Below are 26931 nucleotides of genomic sequence, written 5' to 3'. Positions count from 1 at the left end.
ACAATCAAGGGGGAGATCATAGGGGGAAGAAGTCTCTAAAGTGTGATCATTACAGCAAGAATGGCAACACTCGTGACACTTGTTGGAAAATTCATGAAAAGCCAGCTTATTTGAAGTAGTGTCCGTGAGGAGAAAGCAAAGGGTATTTGATTGGTAGTTTTGTCTCTCAAGAAGATAGTCTTGATCTTGAAGAACTTGTGTTATTGCGTCGTGTTTTAGATAAGTATTCTCATGATAAACGAAGTGATCAATCCACTCCCTCAATAACCTTAGCTCACGCAGGTACATCATTATTTACAGCATTGAGTGCTATTATTGGATGTAGAAATATTTGGGCGGTTGGTTCTTGGGCAACAGACCACATCACTGGATGTAGGGAATTGTTTTTTGAATTCACCACATATTTTGAACACACATGGGTTCAGGGTTCCAGCACTATGGTCTTATTTGAAAAAATTGTTCTGGAAAATGCACTGTATGTGCCTGACATAAAGTGTAATCTGCTATCAGTAAAACTTCTAGCCCATAGAATAAATTGCCTGGTTATATTTGATCAGTTTCGTTGTGATTTTCCGGACATAGCCTAGGGAAAGGTGATTGGCAAAGCTAGAGAAAGCAATGGGCTCTACTATTTCGAAGGCATGCACGCAAGTAAAGGCTATGCAACGGCTTCTGCAATTCTTTCTGAACCTGTTTCACCTATGACTCATGAAGAAATTTTGTTATGGCATTCTAGATTAGGTCACCTTAGCTTTGATTATATGAAAATTTTGTTCCCAACTTCAATAAATAAAAGAACTTCTCAATTTTATTGTGATACTTGCCATGTAGCCAAACAAGTACATCATTCCTACACTCCAATTCCCTACATGCCATCCTAACCTTTTCCCCTCATTCACAATGATGTTTGGGGACCTTCGGGGATTGAAACTAATTCTAAGGCTAGGTGGTTTGTTACATTCATGGACAATCACACACGTCTCACCTAGCTGTTCTTAATGAAAAATAAATCTGAAGTGTGTTCACTCTTTAAGGTCTTTTATGTCTTTGTTCAAACTCAATTTAATGCTTCCATTAAGGTTTTTCGAAGTGACAATGGGAAGGAGTACTTGAACTCTCCTTTTCAAACCTTTCTTGCTGAAAAAGGGGTTCGTCATCAAACATCTTGTGCACATACATCTTAACAAAATAGAGTGGTTGAACATAAAAATCACCACCTTTTGGAAGTGGCTTGTGCTCTTTTACTGGGTCAAAATGTGCCTAATAATTTTTAGGGTGATGTTGTCCTCATAGCTACTTATCTTATAGATCGATCGCCCTCCAAAGTTTTGAAGTTTCAAACTCCTCGTAAAAAATTTTTAGAATGTTTTCCTAGTTCTTATCTAATCAACTCCCTTCCAAGTCAAGTCGTTGGGTGCACAACTTTATTGTTCAATGAGGAAGGTGGAAAATTGGATTCTAGGTCTGTCAAATGTGTTTTTCTAGGGTATTCCCCCACACAAAAAGGGTACAAGTGTTACTCTCCTCTCATTAAAAGAGTCTATATCACTATGAATGTCAAATTTGTTGAAACACTTCCTTTTTATTCCAAATCATCCATTCAAGGGGAAAGTGTTAGTGAATGGCTTATTTTCCATAGTGATCACTCTGGTTAGCATGAGAATTCTATCAATGAAAACCGAACATCCCTAGATATTGTCCTATCCTTTGATCTTGAACTAGCTGAAACTAACTCTCTTGAATTGCATGCAGCACCTGAGACTTGTCCAAACTCAGCTGAACCACAAACAGAAGCTGAAAATAGAGATACCTTTTGTTGTGATGGGCCGAAAAGCCCATTTAGCTTTATGTTTTAATTTTAGATTCTTCATTATCTTGTTAATCTCCAGTTCCTAAGATCCCGGTAAATATCCGTAGGAATTATCATGATGTTATCTCCTATTATCCGATTTGATTTCTTGTATTCGATCGCCCAAAGCCTAGGATCAGTTCCTATAAATGTACACAAGATTCCGATGAATAAAGTAAGTTTTCCAGGTTAAACTCTTACATGGTATTAGAGCGACGGTACCCACTATGATCAGGTTCGGCTACGGGTTTGATCCGCCAAGCCAAGCCGGCTCTTCCTCATCGGCGCTAAATTCCTCGATGACGGTGAATCCAGTGACGAGTCACCCAGGGCCACCCGAAACCCAGTCCTCGGCGATAACCATTCATTGCCTTAATGGCCAAAACTATCTACAGTGGGCGAACGGTGTTCGTTTGTATGTCATCGGAGAGGGAAAACTGGACTACCTGATCGGCAAAAGAACCAGGCCACCAACGTCCGATGAGAAGAGATACGCCGAATGGGAAGCGGAGAACTCAATGGTCCAATGCTGGCTTGTGAACTCCATGACCACGGAAATAAGCGCAAGCTTCTCGCTATTTCAGTCTGCCAAAGAAGTTTGGGATGCGGCTCGAGACATGTTCGCATCCATGAACAACCGTGCAGCCATTCTTGAGATAGAAACGAATCTCGACAATCTCAAGCTCGGTAATTTCACTGTTACGGAATACTGGACTAATCTCCTGGTCCTATGGCAGCAGCTGGATTCGTATGAGGGCTATGAATGGTCATGCCCTACCGATGCTAATCTGTACGCTAAGATAAAGGAAGAAAAAAGAATTTCTAAATTCCTACTTGGCCTAAATTCCTCCTTTGATGCTGCTCGTGGCCGGATTATGAGCCAAGAACCACTCCCAAGTATTCGGGAAGTATTCTTTATAATAAAACAAGAGGAGACTAGGCAAAAACTCTCCTCTCCAAAACTGCCAAGCCCGAGTGATGGGGAATCAGGAGCATTCTTCTCTAAAGGCGGGCCTCATGGAGACAACAAGAATAAGAAGAATGGCAGATGGTGTGATCATTGTCAAAAGGCAGGCCACACGAAAGATATTTGCTGGAAACTCCATGGTAAACCACCAAATACAAAAGGGAGAGGAAAACAAGAGAACAAAGCCTACATGACCAACAGAGAATCCTAAACAGAATTCGATGAGAAATTGAGCAGAGAAGAGGTTGAATTTCTTAGAAAATTACTGGATAAACATGATACCCGAGATGCTTTGGTTTCTACGGGTAATATAGCCTACACAGGTAATGCTGTTTTAGCACTTAAAAATTCTGTTCATAACAAGGATATGTGGATTGTTGATTCGGGAGCTACCGATCATATGACTGGTAATATTCATTTAATCCATAACCTACAACCGTGCCAAGTGCCTATGTTCATTAAGGTGGCTGATGGAAAATTTATTAAAGTTCATGGGATTGGGGAAACTTGTCTCTTTAATTGCCTTGTCCTTGAGAAAGTATTATATGCCCCTGATTTAATGTGTAGCCTCATCTCTGTTAGCAAAACTACTCTCACACAACGCTGCCATATTAATTTCTCTGCTATGATCTGTGTATTTCAGGACTTGGAGTCGGGGAAGATGATTGGCAAAGCTGAGATGCTAGAGGGGTTGTACTGTGTTCAAAAAGAGGCACCAGAAAAGGAAAGAGCTCTCCAAACCACCGCAAATAACCTTCCAGTTAAAATTTCCAGCAAAGAACTATTGTTATAGCACTATAGGTTAGGCCATCCCAATTTTCAATACATATCCAGATTGTTTCCTGATTTAATAAATAAAAGTTCTAGTTCTATTTCCTGTGAAATCTGTCAACTATCAAAACATACACGAAGTAGTTATTCTCCGCATTTACATGAATATTCTGAGCCTTTCTCTCTCATACACAGTGACCTATGGGGACCTTCGCGAGTTCCAAATTTGACCCAAACAAAATGGTTCGTCACATTTATAGACGATCACACACGAGTCACTTGGGTGTTTCTACTCAAAGAAAAATCTGATCTTACACAAACCTTTCAAAATTTTCATAAAATGATACAAAACCAATTTCATGCCCCCTTGAAAATCCTACGGAGTGATAATGGCACAGAATACACCAATTCTACCCTTCAAACATACCTTAAGGAACATGGAATTATTCACCAAACCAGTTGTGTACACTCCCCACAGCAAAATGGGACAGCTGAAAGAAAAAATAGACACCTCCTAGAGGTCACTAGGGCCATTATGCTTACCACAAATGTGCCTAAATTCTATTGGGGAGAAGCCATTCTTACTGCTGCCCACCTGATTAACCGACTACCTTCCCGTACCTTGGATTTCCAAACCCCAATCCAAACTCTCTCTGAAACCTACCCCACACCTCATCTATTCCATTCCATCCCTCAGAAAATTTTTGGCTGTGTTGCCTATGTTCATCATACTGAAGGCGGAAAATTAGAGCCTAGAGCCCATAAATGTATCTTCCTCGGGTATTCTAACTCGAAAAAGGGGTACAAGTGCTACTCTCCAACCCTAAAAAAATTCTATGTTACCATGGACGTTACTTTTGCTGAGCATAAACCATACTACCCTAAAACACCCATTCAGGGGGAGAGAGAACAGGAATGGGAGTTTTCTGAATTATTTTTTGAACCAGCACCTGAACCCGAGTCCAGCAACCAACCTATTGTCATTTCAGACAATCCTATCCTTTCGCCCATACCTGAATCCAACACCGAAATGGAAATGGAAACTGAACAGACCAATGAGGAGGAAATGGAAACTGAACAGACCAATGAGGAGGAAAGAGTGCAGCAAAATGAAGAACTTGTGCATATCGACACCTCTAGTACTGAGCAATGCCAACATTCAACCCCGGCTTCAAATCCTGATGATCTTTGATGGCCCATTGCGTTGAGAAAAGGGGTAAGAAAGTGCACTAAGCACCCTATCAGTCATTTTGTGTCTTATAATAAACTGTCCCCTACTTTACAAAGCTTTACTACTAGATTGGATGATGAACAGCTACCAACCAGCTTTGACAATGCTATCTGTGATCCCCGTTGGAAGAGGGCTATTGAGGAAGAGCTGAATGCGTTACGTAAGAACCAAACATGGCAGATTACTAAGCTCCCAAGTGGCAAGAAAACTGTGGGATGTAAATGGGTCTTTACAAAGAAATACAATCCGGATGGCTCAATTAACAAATACAAGGCCCGGCTAGTGGCAAAAGGGTACTCTCAGACCTACGGCATAGACTACCAAGAAACATTTGCTCCCGTTGCGAAACTGAACACTATTCGAATACTTTAGTCTTTAGCTGCTAACCTGGACTGGCCTCTCCACCAACTTGATGTAAAGAATGCCTTTCTGAATGGAGATCTAGAGGAGGAAGTTTATATGGAGATCCCTCAAGGACTAGTAGAGAAGGGAAAGCCAGGAATGGCATGCAGGCTTCACAAGTCACTTTATGGCTTAAAACAATCACCTAGAGCTTGGTTTGAGAGATTTACTAAAGCAGTAAAAGGCGTTGGATTCTCTCAGTGTCAGGCAGATCATACACTATTTGTCAAACATTCAAGGGGCAAGATGGCCATCTTAATTGTGTATGTTGATGATATCATCCTAACAGGTGATGAGACAATAGAAATAACAAAGCTGAAGAAGTCTCTGGAACAGGAATTTGAAGTAAAAGATCTAGGAGGATTAAGATACTTCCTAGGTATGGAGATAGCTCGATCACAGAAAGGCATAGTAGTCTCCCAAAGAAAGTATACATTGGATCTGTTGAAAGAAACTGGTATGTTAGGTGCAAAACCAGCAGACACTCCAATGGAACAAACAAAAAGGTTGAACAATAAGGAAGAGGAAGAAGAAGAAAAAATCATTGATGACAAGGAAACAGGAAGAAAACCTAAACAAAAGAAAATACCAGTACCTGTAGATGCAAAAAGGTATAAGCGTTTAGTAGGTAAACTACTATATCTCTCTCATACTCGTCCAGATATCACTTATGCAGTTGGGGTGGTAAGTCGCTTTACAAGTGAACCTTCAGAAGAACATATGAATGCAGTGTATAGGATATTACACTATCTTAAGATGACACCAGGTCGAGGCCTATTCTTTGCCAAGGGGGAATCAAGAGAAATCATTGTGTATACAGATGCAGACCATGGAGGCTTCCTACCTGATAGAAGGTCAACCTCAGGGTACTGCACTATGGTTTGGGGAAACCTTGTGACATGGAGAAGCAAGAAGCAAACAGTAGTGTCCAGGAGCAGTGCAGAAGCAGAATTAAGAGCAATAGCCCATGGTGTGTGTGAGGGCCTCTGGATAATACGCATCCTAAAGGAACTAAGACTTGCACCGACTAGCCCTATGCGATTGAAAAGTGATAGTCTATCAGCCATTGGAATGGTAAGAAATCCCATTCATCATGAGAGGACGAAGCACGTAGATATTGACAAGCACTTTATTAAGGAAAAAGAAGATTCCAGAATCATTGAGATTTCTCATGTGCCTTCACATTGCCAAGTGGGAGATCTCTTTACAAAAGCCTTGCCTAGACCCCTGTTTGAGGAATTCAGAAGCAAGTTGGGAATGATCGACATCTATTCGCCAACTTGAGGGGGAGTGTTGTGATGGGCCGAAAAGCCCATTTAGCTTTATGTTTTAATTTTAGATTCTTCATTATCTTGTTAATCTCCAGTTCCTAAGATCCCGGTAAATATCCGTAGGAATTATCATGATGTTATCTCCTATTATCCGATTTGATTTCTTGTATTCGATCGCCCAAAGCCTAGGATCAGTTCCTATAAATGTACACAAGATTCCGATGAATAAAGTAAGTTTTCCAGGTTAAACTCTTACACCTTTGTACCTATTACACTTGTTGAACCCATTGACAAACCATATGGAGTTGACAATAGGGAGGAATAGACTGAACAAACAGCAACTAGAGAAGATCCCATTACTATTCCAAGGCAGAGTCATGATACTCAACCTGAGACTATTCTTGAGGATCTGCAATGGCCTATCTCTTTAAGAAAAGGGGAAAAGAAGTTGTATGTGAAACCCAATTGGCAGGTACGTTTTGTATGAAAAGCTTAATTCCCAATTTAAAGCTTTTGTCACTACTATTGATAATGAGGAGATTCCCAAAACCTTTGAAGAAGCTGTATTGCACCCTAACTGGAATTCTACTATTGAGGAAGAGTTGAGGGCTCTAGCTAAGAATAGAACTTGAGAAATTGCTGACTTGCCTCATGGGAAATTTATTGTAAGAAGTAAGTGGGTGTTTACTAAGAAATACAATCTTGATGGGAGTATATATAAGTATAAAGCAAGATTAGTTGCAGGGGGTTTTACTCAGACCTATGGGATTGATTATCAAAAGACATTTGCGCCTGTTACCAAATTTAATACCATAAACGTGCTTCTTTCTATTGTAGCTAATTTAGACTGGCCCTTGCACCAGTTGGATGTCAAAAATGCGTTCTTAAGTGGAGACTTGGAAGAGTAAGTGTATATGGAGGTACCTCTGGGACTATTGGGTCCAAAGAATGAGAACAAAGTGTGTAGATTGCATAAATATCTATACGGTCTGAAATAATCTCCCAGGGCCTGGTTTGAAAGATTCACATGTGCTATACAAGGGTTTGGCTATAAACAATGCCTTGTTGATCACACACTATTTTTTGAGTATCGAGTTAACAAAGTAATAGTGTTAACAGGCAATGATCCGGAAAAAATCAGGAAGCTCAAAGGACTACTGGCCACTGAATTTGAGGTAAAAGACCTTGGCAGCCTAAGATACTTTCTTGGGTTAGAAATTGCTAGATCACCGAAGAGCATCAATGAATTGTAGGGGAAATACTCTAGATCTACTTGAAGAGATAGAAATGCTTGGAGCCAGGCCTGCAGAAACTCCAATGGAGCTTAATTGCAACTTGGAAGTCACCCCTGATGGAAAGTCTGTAAACAAGGAGAGATACCAGGGATTGGAAGGGAAATCAATCTACTTATCCCACACGAGGCCAGATATATTGATCGCCCTGTCATGTAAGCTCTCAACCTAGGTTGTCTCTCGCTATGAGGAGTTTCTTTAAAATTTTGAAAACTTTTTTAATTAAGAAAAACATGATGTAGAGAAAGAAGTAGAAGGAAAGAAAATTGACTGATTTTTTTAGGAAAATAAATTAAGAAAAATAAAAGGGAACTAATAATAATTAAAAGAAAGCAAAAGGAATAAAGACTTTTTCAGAATGATGTACTTCCCGAGGATGTTGATGGGTGGTTATCACGGTTCAAAAGGATGAGGAGTTTGTATAGAAACAATTACTAAGTCAAAAAAAAAAACCCTATATAACATCTAAGTTGTGATTAATTAATTAATAATTATAGCCAGAGAGTTAGAATATAATCATCTTACAATTAATCATTTAAAAACTGCCTAGCTTGTGAATTCAATTAAACAATTATATCTTGTTCCTTGAAGAGTTATCTATTAAAACCCTAGAGCATGAACTACTTATGCAAATGAAAATAGAAATCTATAAAGATCAACATCATAGAATCATGAAGAAATTGAAAATATATTCATTAAAAGTTTCAAAATATAATTGTTCAACTGAAACCCAAATCAAATATCAGTTTACAAAAGAAATCAAAATCCTAATTTAGAAAATTCATAAAAGCAACGTATTAGTGGATTGGAATATGAAAATTAACAAACTCCCTAATATAAACAGAAACTCAAGTCATGTCATTTTGTCCTCATGAACAAAGAGGACTAGCCACATATGGCTAGATGACACCATAATGATAAAAAGAAAATAATAAAAAGAAGACAGTTAAACAACCAGACACAAGAGGAAGCCAAGTGTATGCTTGTACTTATATAGTGTAGATGGCTTCGTTGCTTCTTCAAGGCTCCTTTGATCTCCTTTTATAGCTCTTCAATCTGTCCTAGTTGGATGAGGAAACCCTTGAGACTTCTAGCTTGATTTTTTATCTTCTTTTATCTTATAATCTTAATGGAACTTTGAACTTGAATGGTCTTAATTTGGTGTGATCTTCATGACAACTAAAGTAAAAGAGCTTTTGAATTTAAATGATATTGAAAAAAAGGATAATATTTCAAACTTAAATAAAGATATGGTGGTAGGATGAACTGGGGTTTTGGGTTTAGAAAGAGGATAAAGATGATAATATAGATATTTGGAAAGTTAAATGGATAATGGATAAATGAATAAAATATTCATTCGAATTTAAAATTCGATAAGGGAATTATCCAGAAGCGAAATTAATTATTCAAGCTCTTTAATTTATAGTAAAAGATGAGATATTGTGGCTAGATAATTTTCAATTAGATAATTGGGAAATTCTCTTTTAATGCCAAGTGGCTACCACAAATGTAGTTTCTATGGGTTTTATGTTTTGCTTGACAGAATATTTCCGGAAATCAAAGCAAAGATACCTTTCAAAAGGAAAATTATGAAAATATAATAAAAAATATACTTTTAGGCAATTAATTTATATAATTTTTTTAATTCAAAATATGAGTATTTTCTGCATTTTAAACCCTTTAAACATTCTAAAATCCCTTAATTATATATAAAAATATATTATAAAATAGGAATGCACTGGGGGTTGTTAGTCAGTTTGGAAGCAATCTAGAAAAAGAACACATGGAAGTGGTATATCGTGTTCTTAAATACCTTAAGAAAACTCCTGGCAAGGGTCTTTTCTTCTCAAAAGGGAACCAGTATAATATAGAAATTTATACTGATGGGAACAAAAGAACACTTGACACAGGAAGTGATACAAGCATTGAAGTATACAAAGATGAAGATTGGGCAGGTGCCATTAGTGATTGACGCTCAACCACTGGATATTGGACTTTTGTCTGGGAAAATTTAGTAACTTGTAGTAGTAAGAAACAGTCAGTTGTGTCGAGAAGCTCAGCTGAATCTGAATATAGAGCTTCAGCTCTTGGAATTTGTGAAGGAATATGGGCTGTTTGATTACTAAAGGAACTGCATGTGGAGGCAACAACACCAATTAAGATGTGGTGTGATAGTATGGTTGCATTAAAGATTGCAAACAATCCTGTTCAACATGATCTTATGAAACATGTTGAGATTGATAAGCATTTCATCATAGAGAAGATTGAAGCTAAAGAAATTGATCTAGCCTATATTCCCTCAGGAAAATAGGTGGCCGATGTGATGACCAAGCCTCTTGTTAAGAGCAAGTTAAATGAACTCACTAGCAAGCTGGGAATGCTTAATATCTATTCTCCAGCTTGAGGGGGAGTGTTGGAAGTGGGTTGTCATCACTAGGCCAAATAAGAATTAACCCTAGTTTATTGTCACAACGGTCAAGATAGAATCACTATCCTAATTGGTTTTTATCCTCCGTAATTTTAGGGATCCTAGGATTATTATTTCTTGTTGTATTTACCTGATTATTATTGAGGGAGATCTACCCTGATTCTGTGCGATCTCTACTCCCCTATATGCACACTGTTTCATCATGAATAAACACACATTCAGCGCACCATACTTACATTTTGGAACTTTTGGCTTGTATTGCCTTCTGCCGTTTTGTCTTTATATGGGAGATCTCTAGAGGTTGCAAATAGAGATAGGATAATTGGGGAAAGTTTCTTCAGATGTTGTTATGGAGAGGCTATGAGCAACGATCGAGCTGAATAGGGGATTTGTTTTGACCTTTGGGCCTAAGGAAATGTGTTATAGGATTAGGGAATTCAATGTATACTGTTATTATCCTGGTAATTAATTACGCAATTTTTCTTGAAATTTGAAGTACTCCGGCCCTTTTTATTAAAAACACCTGACTAAATCATGTGGATGAAAAAGTTAGTTAAAATCAGTTAAAAACAATAAATATGTAAAAAATTGTAAGTTTTTCCCCCTCAAATACACCCTTATTTATTTATTTTTTTTTTTTTTTGGGGGGGGGGGGGGAAGGAGTATAAGGGAGAGAATAAGGAATAATTAAAATAAAGAGAATGGTGTTTCAGGAAATGAGATGATTAAGAAACTAATGGGGGAAAAATAGGAAGCTAACCAAGAAAATTTGAGACATCCTGCAAATGTTTCTTATAAATAGGGACCGGGTAGAGATAGTGGTTGTTTCTTATAAAAAGGGATGGAGGGAGTACCATTTTTGGATTATTTTGTTGTGGAAGAATTCTAGGATCTCCGAAGTAGTTTGTCTTTAAATTTTATTATGGGGTGGTGGTCTTCTCATGGCTTTTCTTTATTGCTTTGCATGGACTCATCCTCTAACTTTGCCTTTTTCTGTTCACAATACTTCTTTCGGTCCTTATCATGAGGCTTTCCAGCACGTTTCATGATTTAACATGTTTGATCTAAAGGATTAATTCTTTTCACCTGTTATCTTTAACTGATTATAAAATTTCCCTTCTGGTTAACCAGACTTCTCTAACTGATTACTTTTGTTGATGGTAATTTTGATATTTCATAAGAAATGCCCAATTTTAACTAACTTCTTTTATTCCTGTAAAGTTGTTATGAGGTGCTTATAATGAGGACTGGAGGGAGTATAACTTTTTGTTATCCAAAAAAAAAAAAAAAATCTGATATAAAAGAAGGATAATCTTTCGTTATGTAAATGGATAGTTATAAGAGTATTTAATAACCATGCGTAAAGCTAAGGTCATTTTACAAGAAAAAGGGAAAAGGAGTTAGTTAATAAACCAGAATGGGAAATAGAGTGAGGGACTAGCCGTTATAGTCACTTGTGCCTATAAAGAGATGAAAACCCCTATCTTGTAACAAAGATTATGATGTAAATAAAATGATTGCGGTATCCAGTTCTAGCCCATTTTGATTCTTCTCTGTCTCTCTTCTTTGTTCCTCTCACTTTACCCTCTCCACCTCTCTTTCTCTCTCCTATCAGAATTACAATTGCATGACATCTTTCCATTTTCTTTTGTGCTAGCAGATGCTGGCGGGTCAAGTGGCCAAGGAAATCTGGGTCGGTTAATTTCAAAGATGCAAATGAGGTCAGTTGTCAGCATGTTTCATAGGTCTTCACCACATGCACTCATCAATTAAAAGATATGTAAATGGATGCTTCTTCAAGTTTTCTGCAGACAAATCTAGTGCTGAAAATGCAAAAAAGCACATATATTCATATCCTGTCAGATTTTGGATGTTTTCCTTATGAAAGCAGCATATTTTTGTAGGATCTCTTTTGGTTTGGTTTAATGTTGTTTCTGTTTTTATTTTTCCTTTATTTTCATTCAGTTTTGTATTTTCAGATTAAACTTGAATCAGATTTTTGTATCTTTGATAGATTTTTCCATTAATATAAACATGGCAAAAGTATGGTTTCATTTATTTTATCCATGCATACCATGTTTTTATCACTGGAAAACTATAAACTCGTCATTTTACTGAGAAACATACAACAAAGCTCCTTGGAGAATGCATGCTTTTATGCATCTATTCTAATTAAGCGGTTAATATTCGGAGAGCTTAAGGAGCGGAAATCAATATATGGGGACTGAGTGAATAATTAGATTTCTCAATGTGAGGCTATCCCTAAGCTTTAATGCTGAATTCTGTAAATGCTTATTGACTGCACACCATACATGTGTCTGAGCAGCTGTACGCACATGGCTCTACAACAACAGAATATATACCCTCCCTGCTGGGAACATGACAATGTGAACAATATGAATGACATAATATAAACTATATCAACTCCCCCTTGTGAAACTAGAGGTTGTGTAGCAGACTGCTAGTTTGTCCTTTAGATGCATGAGACCGTGTTTTAATGAATATATGGGCTGTCAGGCTAAGAAACATATTCAGTGAGTATTTTTGTCTAGCTCCCTGTTCCACACATCTTTTTTTTTTTTTTTTTTGGTTTTTGTGGGCAAAGCCCTGCTCTACACATAATGCACATCTAATTCAATGTGGTTAGTCCTTGCGTGCATTGGATTTGCAGCAAGAGCTGTAGCACTAAAAATGTTGCCCCATAGCACCATATCGTGGATGATTGATTCAAACACAGGCCAATTTTACCAAAATGAAGACCACAACCAGGGTAATTTTTCAGCCAAATGTGCGGAATTGTGATATTTTGATCCTGTGCTAGACTGAGCCACAATCTTTAGATTCTTGAATGACCAAGCCATTACTATGACATTCGAGAAATCTCTATATCCTCCAATTCTTTTCCTGTCATCAAGGCATGCAACCCCATCCTCATCAGAGAAGCCACATAAAATAAGATTCACACTAGGAGATTACTAAATAAATTCGTTCTGATGACTAATAAATGAGTGACAAGCTCTTCCATGGCAAATTTGAGGCAAAATTTCAGTCTAATGATAATACTAGGAGATTATTAAATAAATGCTAGGATACATTTTACTAAAAAGGATTGAATCCCTGACCTTGTGCCTATTTCCTTGGATCAGCTATTACCTAATTATTCAATTCAACTACTAATAATATCTATAATATCTAATGCTAATAAAGTTAGAGATGAAATTAAACCTTGAATTTCTGCATGATGTTCTGTTCTCCTGTGGCTATATGTATAGTAAATATACTGAATAATGCATAGAACAGAAATGGATTATTCTTTCACTATTTGTCTGTCTTGTCTTTTCATGATCTAACCAGAAGAAATTGTCAAGATCGAGATTTAACTACTTGTCGCATCCATTCTTCTCAATCCAAACATAGGACAAAACTGAAACTATGCTTTGCACGAGTTACTGCATTTCACAAAGCTTTGTTTACGCACTCATACACTCTGATCTACATATATTATCTGGATCTAGCTAACTTGTCACGAAGAGCCATTTGAAGTTGTTTGTCTGTAATTTGCTCAATGATCAATGTACCAACCTTATATTTAATGATTTATTCACAGGTTCTCATGTATTTAGGTGCTGATGCACTGAGGGAAACAATTGAGAATGCAGAATTATATCCAATACGTGGATTGTTTAACTTCAGGGACTTCTTTGATGAGATTGATGCATATTATCATCGAACCTTAGGTTACGAATTTGGTATCTCAACAGGGTGGAGTAATCTTGATGATTTATACAATGTAATGGGAATTTATTGCGTTTCTCTATCATTGTTATGGCTTTAATTTTTTAGATTGATAAATCTGACTTGCCAACTATTTATTGAATAAAATACACGACAAATAGTCTCTTACTAATTGTAGGTTGTCCCATATGGTGTGAATGAAATGATTACTGAGCTAAATTGTTTTAAATGTACATTCAGTTTGTTGGCAGAGAAGTGTGCATTTAGGTTTCCAGGTATTAAAAAAAGTAATTTAAACAAAAATCATGATATGGTAAGCAAAAGAAGCTTAAATTTAATTACAAAAAACAATGGAAACTCATGGGTTTCTAGCCATTTTTTAAGTTTGAAGAATTTACAATATGAACAGAAACTATGCTCAAATGTTTGTAATCCTCATAACGAAATTCTTCATGACTAACCCATTGCTTCCCTATATTTTGCATTTGCATATGACATTGCTTTTATGCCCTTGACATTTCCTTGGTTTGCCGCACAGCCTGCACTGCTCTTGTTTCTTGCCATCTGGTGTAATAAAAGAAACAAATATTTTATGATTTTCAATAGTCATGATGTTGTATAGTGTATAATTTATTGGGCAGTTAATCATAAGATACATCTTTAACAAGTACTTTGAAGACTCAACACAATCTTGGATGCATGTAAAAGGAATTAAGTCAAGTATTACAAATGTCAGATTGCTAAAATAGTGGTCGTGGTTCCAGATCTGAAATTGCATGAAGCACATTAGGCATCACTGTTTTATGCTTAGTTATTTGGTCTAATTTTAAGATATTTTTTTAATAAAGATAATGGTTATCAATTGAAAGTAGGTAAATAATGATAAAACCCTTTCTATTGAGTGGTGATGGATGCTTCTGTTTTGCTGTATTTCTGTATTATTTTTATCAGGTTGTGCCAGGGGAGTTAACTATCGTAACAGGGGTCCCCAATTCAGGGAAGAGTGAGTGGATTGATGCTCTTTTGTGTAATCTCAATCAAATTGCTGGTTGGAAATTTGCACTTTGCTCTATGGAGAACAGGGTGAGCTAGTTCATGCTTGACTTTCGCATTGCTTTGAAGCATAAACACTTCCATGAAGTTGTGTTAGTATCTCTGGCACATCTCAGACACTAGCATTATACACAATTTGACACTACAGTATATGGGTACTTCTGATTCTGATTAAGTTGGGTCATCAGGCATTCCAGTGTTGATGCTTCCTGTTTAATCTTCTTGTAAGCACATTAAGAATTTTATGCAGAAACTTCCATCTAGAAGGAAAAATGTTTACTCTTTCAAGGTCTGTGTTGGATGTCAAGAAAGGATTCCTCTCAGTTTCTCTGAAATTGATAGCATCGATTTCAAAGATAGATAGACATAGAGTGATATCAACAGAGGAGATATTCATTTGACAAAAAATGAGAATAGGTGCAGTAGCATATATTCCCTTCTACCTAGACACGTTATTAGTCTTATCCTCTCTCCTCTAACTGTAAAGGCAATACTCACCTTTATCATAAAGCCCCCCATATACTACCTCCCTACCCGGCTTTTGGGGGGGGGGGGATCCTTGTTCCCAAGGATAGTATTAGCTTGATGGTGCTATGCGGGATGGTGTCCTCTTGCATTCGAGGCATACAAGTGGTGTTGGCTAGTGTTGAAGGAGCAAAAGTTAATGACAAGAGTCAAGGTGTAAGTTTGCCCTGAAAGTTTTCACTCAGGGGCTCTCGGTATCTAGAATTTTTTATTTTGGGGCAAATTTGCGTTGAAAGTTTAAAATCGTAGTAATATTGTCCCTTGCCGTTGGAAATATTATTGGTCAATGTCATTAACGGTCAGCATTAGTTTTTTGATGGTAAGGGACAATATTGCTATAATTTTAAATTTCTATAGCACTTTTGCTCTCAAATAAAACTTTCAAATGCCCAAAGCATTTGAGTGAAAACTTTCAGGGCGAACTTGCACTTTAACCCTAATGACAAAGCAATGTGCATCTGCACACTTGCTTTTGATGGAAAGATTAAGTGCCACCTCCACCGGTATATCATTCTCAAAGTAGTTCATCAAATTTCTTCTTATATTCAGCGATGCACCCCCCTTGTTGAAGCTTTTTGATAGTAACTGTGGGATTCTGTTCCACATCTAGGAACTCAGCCTCCATTTGCTTGAAATAGTCTTCCTAACTAATATCCTGAAATGATTGATGCCTCGTAAGTGTCTGAGGTCATTGCAAAGCATGACCTTCCAGATGAATACTCAATTGGCATCAAAATTTGTGGTAGTGACACCTGTCCTTGAAAATCAGAACCATTCCCACACTATGCACAGCTTTGTTAAGTGTAAATGGAGTAAGATGAGGAGGTATGGGGATTCTGCAGTTCGTGGAAGGACCTAAATGAAGGAATGCGAGGAGAGTTATTAATGTTAGAAACCTTTTTTGCCAGAACCAGGTCACTTACCATAACTCAGTGAAGATAGCTTAATAGAAATATTGTGCGTAAATCTCTCAAGACGAGAAGTAGCTTGTTTTAGGTTAGTAATATCTTGAGTATCTTAATCTATGCAAGTGTTCATTGTTTCTAGCATACCACCTTGAAGCTCCAAATAGTGCCCTTATTTGCTGATGTGTTCATTCAATGGAGTGTCTGAAGCCATAGGCTGGAGAGAGGCTCTTATACCTTATGATATGAACAAAGGAAAATCGATATCTATTTGACAAAAAAGAAGGGCAGGTAAAATGGCATACATTCCCTTCTACCTAGGCACGTCATTAGTCTCATTCTCTCCTATAATTGTAAAGGCAATACTTACCTTTTTACTATAGTCTATTAACATAAAGACCGTTACTAGATATTATATATCATAGAGGATATGGGGTCGTTACATTGTGGCATCTCAATTCAGGTCGGAGTTTTCATTGCTTCCAGTAATATTTTTGGGTGATAAATGTGTGGTAATTTTGCTACTGCCTTGTGTATTTCACATGTACTCAAATGATTATTATGGAGTGTGAAAGATAGGTAGAAGATCATTTATGTATGCTCCCCTCATTTTTTTCTTGTACATGATACGGATAAGTACTTTGTTAGGTGGCTACAGGTATGTATGGTCTTCTCAATTGGGATGCCATGTTTGCAATCATTAGCTTCCACATAATTTGTTAAAAGTTGATGTCTTGTATGTAAGCCAGCTTTCTTGGTATACATCAAAATATTACTTCGATAAATCAATAACAATAGGAAAGTGCTATTTAGCCACGATATGGAAAACATGACAAGTTGCATACTGGCACAAGCAAATGCCATCAGACTTTTGTCAAACTAGACAAACTTATTCAATTTTTTCTTTCCTTGGAAGTAGTCAAACTAGGGTTCAAAGCAAATGATATCTAGGTGTTAATACTGTGCTGAGAAGACAGGGAGACTGTTAAGTTTGGGAGAAAGTAAGACTTGAAAATGTTGCACACATCAAAATTTTGCTCATAAACCTTCATCATATGGATATTATGATCACCTAACATTTCTACCATTTAATGTGGTCTCTTGGAATGAAAACTATTTGTGCAATTGAAATTCTGTCTTCAATACTCTTTCCTGAATAGTGTTGTTAGCATCTATCATGTAATCTGTAATATGGATTTAACTATAATACTTTCTGTCATTTATTGTATAGGTTGCACATCAACATTGATTAGGTTTTAATTAGCTTTTATTAGACTTTATTAGCCTTACTCTCTTGTCTATTTCAAGGTGTATATATTGAGATGTAATGTATCATTCAGAAATGAGAAAAGAATTATTTTTCTATTCTTTTCACATCGTATTAGAGCATTAGGCTCAAAATCCAGACACTTAGGGTTTATGGGTTACGGATCATAGAGCTCTTGTCTAGTACCTTAGGCCATTTGTGTGCACGGTGGTGGAGACATTATGGAGTCTCACTGCCAAGGATTACTGGGAACAGTAGCCCATGTGGACCCTACGTGCCACCACATCTGCAGTACCAGTAAGCTTGTAGCAGCGCATGGAGGTGCATGGATGGGCAAGACCGTCGGCGATCACTTCTATCGATGGTGGCGAGCAATTTTTGACCAAGCCCAGCCATTTGTCACGATTGGCAACACTCCCGTGATGCGTTATGGTTATATGTTGTATGATGCATACGTGCTGCATGTTGTACTATGACTTTTTTGGTGCTATGGATTTTTCTTCATGTCTTTTGTCTGTCACCACTTCTGATTAATGCTATAGGAGTGACATTATAGATACTACCAAGCAACTTGTCTAATAAGGTTAGGCCAGGCCTTAACATTGTTAAATGGCAAAGAGGGGAACCTTTCTCTAGGCATTAAAGATGTCATGTGACACAATGGATGGAATGTTGATTCGGGAGCATCCGATCACATGACTTGGTGTCATAAGCTGTTTACTACCTACACTCTATGCACAGGGAACATCAAAATAAAGATTGTAGATGGTTCCTTAGTGTCGGATGCTAGCAAAAGGAGTATTCGTACTTCATAGTTTTGGAATGTCTTACATGTTCTTAAACTTGATTGCATTCTCATTTTGGTTATTGTTCTGCTAAATTCCTCGCATCTCATTGTTTTTTTTCAGGATCTATTCTCTACTGTGACAATTAGAAGTGCCAAAGAGTATGAGGGTTTGTACTATTTCAAGGTCAGCCAAGTGGGTAATTCACTGTCACTCATAGCAAGTCATTCCACATCCACTTCAAAAATTGATGATTTTATGTTATGGCACAAGAGGATAGGTCATCCTAACTTCCAGTACCTTCAACAGTTGTTCCCTAATCCGTGTCCTAACTATGATATCGGTACCACCTATTGTGAGGTTTGTGAACTTACAAAACATCACTAATCCTCCTATACTAAAGTGACGTATAGTCGTATATTCCTACCAATCCTTTCATAACCATACACAATGACTTGTGGGGACCATCTCGAGTTGCCAACTGCACCCATAAGAAGTGGTTCATTACCTTCATCAATGATCATACCCGTGTTTGTGTTTGTTGGGTGTACCTGTGAAAAGACAGATATGATATTTCATCTGTGTTTCCAGAGTTATATTCCATGATTAGAAACCAATTCATTTCCAGTATCCAAGTCCTCCATACTGACAATAGCACTGAATACTTTAACCATTCTATGAGCACATGTCTTTAAGACCATGGCATCATCCACTAAAGTGCATGTGCTCATACACCCCAATAAAATGAGATTAGCTGAAAGAAAGAATAGATGTATTCTAGAGGTTGCCCAGGCCTTCATGTTCATTTGTAATGTTCCAAAATATTATTGGCGAGATGCTGTCCTTATTGCCACACACCTTATAGGAAGAGTGCCAAGCGGTTTACTGTCCTTTGAGACACCTCTCTAGAAACTCCAAAGTATCTATCCTACCTCCCACATTGAGACCAACACTTTCCTTTTCGCGTTTTTGGCTGCACAATATTTGTTCACCTGCATCAAGACTGCAAACTTGAGCCTTGTGCTTTCAAATGTATCTCTCTAGGTTACTCATTAGCTCCAAAGGGCTACAAGTTTTTTGACCCTGCCTCTAAATGAATATTCGTGAGCCTTGATGTTTGTTTTCTTGGGGATACACTGTTTTACCCTAAGTCATCATTTCAGGGGGAGAATATGGGTGAACTTCAGTCTTAGGAAAGTATAGAGCCTGACAACAACCTTGCTTCGGATACACCAACAATTGAACCACTTGAACTCACTCTTGTCACTCTCGATCCTCTATCACCATTGTTTGACCCATCATCAGGACCCGGGTCCTTGTCTCTTTCTCCTGCCCCCTCTCTTATGCCAGAAATTGAAGAACTTCAGTTTTGGGGAAGTATAGAGCCTAGCAAAAACCCTACTTCAAATACACCACCAATTGATCCATAAGTTGAACCAATTGAACTCACTCCTGTTACTCTCGCTCTTTATCACCGTGTTTGACCTATCGCCAGGACCCGATTCCTCCTCTCTTCCTCTTGTCCCTTTTCTTGTGCCAAAAATAGAGGAAAATTTAAAAATAAGGGTAGATGTAGGAGGACCACAATAGGGAGAGTGATCAACCTACTCATGAAGGAAGAAATCAGAAAATAGTAAGCAACTTATGCTCGAGGCACCAAGAGAGTTAGAACTAGGGGTGGCTCCTAAAGTTTGAGTGACAGAAGAATCAAACTCTATTGCACCCAATGCGGAGTCTTCAAAGGAACATGATATTTCAGTAAGGGAATCCACTGATCTTGATCTTCCTATTTCTCTGAGGAAGCAACCTCGTTCTTGTACTCACCATCATATAGAAAGATTTGTATCTTACAAGGCTCTTGCTCCAAGATTTCATGCTTTCGCTACTAATCTTGACAAGATATAAATTCCTAGCAACATCAATGAAGCCGTTGAAGCACCAGAATGAAGGAAGGCTGCTATGAAAGAAATAAGAGCTTTTGAGAGAAATAATATCTGGGAGGTTGTTGATTTACCATGAGGAAAGAAGCCTGTGGGATGCAAATGAGTCTTTATACCAAAGTATAAGGTTGACGGCTTCTTGGACAAATACAAGGCTTGACAGTGGCCAAAGGGTTTACTCAAACCTATGGCATAGATTATATTGAAACATTTGTGCCCATTGCAAAACTCAATGCAGTCAGAGTCCTACTATCATTAGTTGCAAACCTTGACGGATCACTTCACCAACTAGATATCAAAAATGTGTTCTTCAACTGTGACTTAAAAGAAGTCTGTATGACCCTACCTCGTGGTTTTGAATACAAGGGAAAAAGTAGCACAGTTTACAAGTTAAAGAGATCTCTTTATGGGTTGAAGTAGTCTCCCAGAGCTTGGTTCGACAGATTCTCAAAAGTGCTAAGAAAAGAGCACTATTTGCATGGGCAATCTAATCACACTCTTTGTTAAACACAATAAAGGAAGAAGGGCCATGCTGCTTGTCTATGTGGATGATATGGTCTTAATCAAAGATGATAGTGAGGAAATAGAAAGATTGAAGAAAGTCTTAGCCTCCAAATTTGAAGTGAAAGATTTGGGGCAAATGTGTTATTTCCTCGGCATGGAAGTTGCTAGGTCAAGAAAGGGAATATGCATCTCACAGAGAAAATATATCCTGGATCTCTTGACAGAGACCAGATTGCTCGGTTGCAAGCTAGTTGATGCTCCCATTATCATATAGAATAAGAAGGGAGAAGATAGCAACAATGATGATGAAGAAGGGGAGGAGAAGGAGGAGGAAGAAGAGGGAACCCTTCTTGATAAGGAGAGATATTAGAGTCTAGTGGGAAAATTAATATTCTTGTCACATACAAGGCCAGACATTGCCTTTGCAGTAAGCTTTGTGAGCCAGCACATGCATTCACCAAATGAGACCTGCCTACGAGTTGTTTATAGAATTTTGAATAACTTAAAAGGTACACCAAGAAAGGGCCTATTTTTCAAAAGAGGCGAACAACCTAATGTAGGAATATATACTTATGCCACTTATGGGGATGTTTTTGAGGGTAGAAGATCCACATCCTTGTATTGCATCTTTGTATGAGGCAACCTAGTAACTTGGAGGAGTAAAAAACAGAATGTGGTGTCCAAGAGTGTAGCAGAAGCCGAGTTTAGAGCCATAGCACATGGAATTTGTGAGGGGCTGTGGATGCAGAAACTCCTTAATGATCTACAAGTTGAGGCGGAGTTGCCTACCAAGCTCTATTTTGATAGCAAGGCGGCCATGAGAATGTCACACAATCCCGTCCAGCATGATAGAACAAAACATGTTGAGATAGATAGGCACTTCATCAAAGAGAAGATTGAAAATGGAATTGCGCGCCTGATCTATGTTCTGTCAAAGAATCAAGTTGCTAATGTCCTTACCAAAGGACTACCAAGTCGACGAATGTATATGCGAGTTGGACATGATTAATATCTATGATCCAAACTCGAGGAGGATTGTTGGAATATTCTGTCATTTACTGTATAGATTGCATATCGGCATTGATTAGGTTTTAATTAGTTTTTATTAGACTTTATTAGCCTTTACTCTCGTCTCTTTCAAGGTGCATATATTGAGATGTAATGTATTGTTCAGAAATGAGAAAAGAATTATTTTTCCACTTCTTTCCATGCTTTCCTAACCATTACCTCTCACATTTTCTGTGGCCATTTGTTGACGTTCAAATTTTTAATTGACTGATCTACAGGTTAGGGAGCATGCACGGAAACTTTTAGAAAAGCACTTAAAGAAACCTTTCTTTGATGCACGGTGAGCTGTGTGTTGTTATTTGTGCTTTTGCTTATATCTTGGGTTGTCTTTATCAAGGTTGGGTTTATTATTGTTCATGTAATGTGGGCCATTGAGCCACCATCATTGCTTATGATGAGTGATGCTTTCACTAGGGTGATACTTGATAGTAAACATCCACTTACGTACAGGGGAACTTCCCCTTTTGGCAAGTCAACAAGTTTCTAGTGTAGTTTCTGTCATGGGCATTCATCTCATCTTTAGTGGCTCTACTCCATTTGCACCTTTCCATAGCTTCTTTAATATTCATTTGAATTTGCTCACATGAAATATTAGCTTCGAAATCCAATAACCAAAAGACAACTTGTCATTTGAGATGTACTCACATTAAGAGTGTTTAATGCACGACCTCACCTCTTTCTTGTGAGTATAGGAAAATCTAATTCATCATGATTTCTGTTTAGACAGACTGCTCAAGAAGTGCAGTAGGCTCTATCCAAATCCAAGTCTAAACAGTGATAACTTTATCCTAAATAGGATAACTCAATTGTAATGAAAATAGAATATTTAAGCTAATCTCAAACATTGAGGAAAGTTACTAAAAATAACCAAAGAAAACAAATTGTCCTTAAATGAAGAAATCAGAATACCTGAAATAAAATCAAAATAATTTCCGACAATTTTAAACAACTTTTCAATCTAGTGGGATAAGGCTTGCTAAAGTATAATGGCATCGTGTAATCTTTGTAGTCGACCCCAGATAAGGCTTGTACAAAAATCTTCAATTTGCATTCACGAGTTAATTCCAACAATCTAAGCAGAATTTTGTTAGTATAATAAAATAGTTATGAACTGTTAATCAATTGTCCATGCATATACTTGGGAAGGTAAGCCGTAGCAACAATCTATTGGAAAAGTAACCTACAAGTGATTCAGATAATCAACTTTTAAAAAATAAAGCCTTGATAGCAAATAGAACCTAGAACTACTACAACCTTCAAAGAAGCTTTGAAAGTGATCTTGAGCCATCCAGAATTGAAGCAAAGGTATATTGAAAGAGAAGCCATGAACACTGGTTCATTTACACAAATTGCCAGTCCCCTATATTATATTAACTCTAGACTAGATATATTCACAAAGGATGATCTTTTTTTTTTTTTTTTTGGGGCAAAACAAAGGATAACCCTTCAAGAGGATCATAATTACTAAGGATATAGGATAACTAAACCTAAAAGGTTCGTTGATAATGATAAAATACCATACTGTGGAGTAATGATAAATGAATTGTCCAAACATTAATCTTTTAACATTCCCTCTTAAATTGCAAGAAACTTTTATTATCCTACAATGACTGGTTGTTTTTTAAATACTCTTTTCCCCATAAAACTAAGGCCAATGTTTAATGTATATGATGTCAAGATTCTTTTAACTTGTCAAAGATGGGCCATTGCATCAATTTCTGGAAGTGGTACATAGAGTTCAAGTTGGCTCAAATGACTAATAACATGTTAAGAAAATAGGTCAAATCTAGATAGATGAGGAATGGAGTAATCGAAATATATTTTTGAAATACTCAATCGTGATGTCTGTTGTACTGATCCGTAAGCTTCTTTACTAATATCTAATGATGCACCTTCTCTGTTGGTGCAAGAGTATTACTTCCCTTGACTTGCAAGACTTTCCTTAATATGAAATACCTATAAGCAGCCTGCTACCCAAGCCAATGGCTTTGCTATGAAGCTTTCTTTGCAATCTCTATAGCCTATTATGGAAATGCTAAAAATTCTTCCACCTAATGCGTCGTCTGAGTATTTTGGAGTCCATCAATACATGTCCTTTTTAGTCACTATTGTATTTAAAATTTGATTTGGAAGGATACGAAGGATTAAACTTAGCTTCACATTTTTGCTAAAGTGATCAAATCAGCAATATTATCTGTTAATTCTCTTGCAACACCAACAATGTGTAGTATTATTCTCATGAATGTTTATAATCGCCTATCTTATGGTCTTTGTTGGGTGATAGTTATGGCGAATCTGTTGAACGTATGAGTATGGAGGAGTTTGAACATGGGAAGACCTGGTTAAGTGATACTTTTCAACTCATACGGTAAGTCTATTGGTGGCTTGGTTGCATTGCTCTTTCCCTCTAAAACTCCTACTCTCTCTCGTTTCAAGCTTAACTAGTTTTATAATTTGATATCTGGCTAATTGAGCCATTGTTATTTACTCAAGCATTAATAACAAGATAATTTGTTGTCTCTTTATCGCCTTCATCATTTCGTGAGACTCTGAAAAGATATGGATTATATTGTGATATATTTATTTTGAAACAAGATGAAGATATGGGTTATAACTGCTTTATCTAGCTGGTCTTGGTTGTTGGAGCATGTTGACAATGGGCCTATTCTTATTGGGCCTAACCCTTAGATAACCCTAATTTATCATTACTATTTATAGTCTCTTAATTAGGTTTATTTTTCTACCTTTTATTTAGGGATTTCAGATAGGATTATTTCCAGATTTAGTATGATTAGATTTGATGTATTATTTGAGAAAGATCCCATGCGATGCACACTCTGCACCTATATGTATCGGCTTCTATGGTGGAATAATATACAGTTTTAAGTGTCTAAAAAGCATTATGGTATCAGAGCTTTAGTGATGACCTTCAGAGACACAGTGCTTGGTTCGTCACGGGCCTTCACCGTCAGCAATGATTCTTCGCAGAATCTGTTGGCAAGTGTAGGAGGCTTACCAGCAACGACCGAAAAAGGAGGGAGCTCGCAGTCTGGGGTATTGCACACACCCAGGATGATCTCTGCCTCCGACGCCTTCTCGCAGACGATGATCACATTGTTTGAATGGAAAAAACTATCTTCAATGGTCCAGAAACATCCTAATGTTCATACGAGGACGCAACAAGGAGCATTATCTAACATGGGACCCAAAGCCACCAAAACCTGAGGACTCGAGGTATGCTACGTGGTGTGCAGAAGATAATATGGTCATGACCTGGTTGATCCACTCTATGAATACCGAGATCAGTGAGAACTATCTCCTGGCCAACTTTGCTCGGGAAATATGGGAGTTAGCCAAACGTACCTTTTCTGCCAAAGACAATACCGCAGCACTCCTCCAGGTGAAACGGATGCTACGGTCTCTTACGCAGGGGGAGAAAATGGTGACCCAATACTTCAGTGCGCTAATAAAGCTGTGGCAACAGCTTGACCTATATGAGATCTATCATTGGGTCTGCCAATCTGACGGGCTGAATTTCAGGAAAATAGTGGAGAAAGAACGGTGCTTTGATTTCCTTCTTGGCCTTAATGTCACATTTGAAGATGTCAGGGGCTGTATAATGGGCATGCAACCACTCCCTTCTCTTGAAGATGTCTTCAACATGGTCAGGTATGAGGAAAGCCGTAAGGAGCTTATTTATATTACCTTCGGTTCTAATGCTACTCCTTTCCTTCCTTCCTTTTCTCCCACACTAGCGAATGAAGGATCTGTTATGATTACCCGAGGTAACCAAGACGGAGATCCAAAAGGGAAGAAGTCAAACTTGAGATGTAATCATTGTAACAAGAATGGGCACACTAGAGATACTTGCTGGAAAATGCACAGGAAACCAGCACACTTGAAGCAACGAACCATAGGGGATGGTAAAGGACTGCTCACAACAAATTCAGATAGTGGGTCTCAAACTATGGATGAACTTACGGTGCTTAGACAGATTCTGGACAAATATTCTGGTGAGAAAAACAGTGAAAAACCTACTCCTTCTGTGACCTTAGCCCATTCAGGTACCATTCTTCTTGCTGCACTTGGCACTATAACTGGGTCCAAAAATATCTGGATTGTTGATTTAGGCGCTACAGACCATATTACTGGTTTTCAAGAATTATTTTTTGAGTTTAAACCTCATTCTGATCATACTAGAGTACAGGTCACCAATAATACATATGCTAAGGTTAGAACTGTCGTTATTTTAGACAATATAGTACCGAAGGATGTTCTTTATGTTCCAGAGATACCTTGTAACTTATTGTTTGTCAAATGTGCAACCTATCACTTAAATTGCCTCATTACTTTTAACAAGTTTTACTGTAATTTTCAGGACCTAACTTTGGGGAGGATGATTGGCAAAGCTAAGGAACATAATGGGCTATACTATCTTGAAGGAACCACTACAATCAAGAGATTTGTGGCTGCACCTATTTTTAAGTCTCCTAGTTTATCTTCTATGTCATAAGAAGATTTTATGCTATGGCACTTTAGACTTGGACATCTTAGTTTTGATTACATGAAGCATTTGTTTCCAAAATCTATGAATAAAATAAATTCTCAGTTTTATTGTGAAACCTATCAACTTGCCAAACAGACCCGAGCTCCTTACCCCTCGCATACTTACACACCTACACAACCCTTTACTCTCATCCATAGTGATGTTTGGGGTCCATCTCGGGTTGCTTCACATACTAAGGCCAGATGTTTGTGACTTTTATAGATGATCATACTCGCTTAACATGGCTTTTCTTGATGAAAGATAAATCTGAAGCGTTTTCCATTTTTAAAAATTTCTATACGTTTGTCATAAACCAATTCCAAACTTCAATAAAAATTTTTCGCAGTGATAATGGCAAGGAGTTTGTTAATTCTCAATTCATAACCTTTTTT

The 26931-nt window shown here is 37.6% G+C and overlaps 2 protein-coding genes across 3 annotated transcripts in view; both read left to right on the top strand.

The window, feature by feature from the left end:
• LOC114726084 (twinkle homolog protein, chloroplastic/mitochondrial) overlaps window positions 1-26931 on the top strand; it is a 41448-nt gene that overhangs the window by 8488 nt on the left and 6029 nt on the right. For both annotated transcript variants that reach the window (XR_003738478.1, XM_028912649.1), the window contains exons 12-16: window positions 11872-11932; window positions 13819-14001; window positions 14898-15029; window positions 22212-22273; window positions 24278-24361. Coding sequence is in view for 1 of the 2 variants with exons in the window: in XM_028912649.1 (XP_028768482.1) it covers window positions 11872-11932; window positions 13819-14001; window positions 14898-15029; window positions 22212-22273; window positions 24278-24361 (522 nt within the window). In the remaining variant the exon portion in view is untranslated. The remainder of the gene's footprint in view (window positions 1-11871; window positions 11933-13818; window positions 14002-14897; window positions 15030-22211; window positions 22274-24277; window positions 24362-26931) is intronic.
• Window positions 24940-26607, top strand: LOC114726085 (uncharacterized). Its single transcript, XM_028912650.1, has 2 exons — window positions 24940-26057; window positions 26372-26607. The coding sequence occupies exons 1-2, from the start codon at window positions 25154-25156 to the stop codon at window positions 26404-26406; spliced, it is 939 nt and encodes a 312-aa protein (XP_028768483.1). The 5' UTR covers window positions 24940-25153; the 3' UTR covers window positions 26407-26607.

This window comes from Neltuma alba, unplaced genomic scaffold (assembly GCF_004799145.2).
Source record: "Neltuma alba isolate B1F8T4 unplaced genomic scaffold, ASM479914v2 tig00012338_pilon, whole genome shotgun sequence".
NCBI lineage: Eukaryota > Viridiplantae > Streptophyta > Magnoliopsida > Fabales > Fabaceae > Neltuma > Neltuma alba.
This window is presented reverse-complemented; position numbering and strand designations above follow the sequence as displayed.

What these genes read in the sequence shown, in the direction of transcription:
- LOC114726085 (XM_028912650.1), top strand. Translation starts at nt 25,154, where the DNA reads ATGTTCATACGAGGACGCAACAAGGAGCATTATCTAACATGGGACCCA. An exon ending in TGTGACCTTAGCCCATTCAG is followed by an intron (nt 26,058 to 26,371) that starts GTACCATTCTTC and finishes TGTAATTTTCAG; the next exon opens with GACCTAACTTTGGGGAGGAT.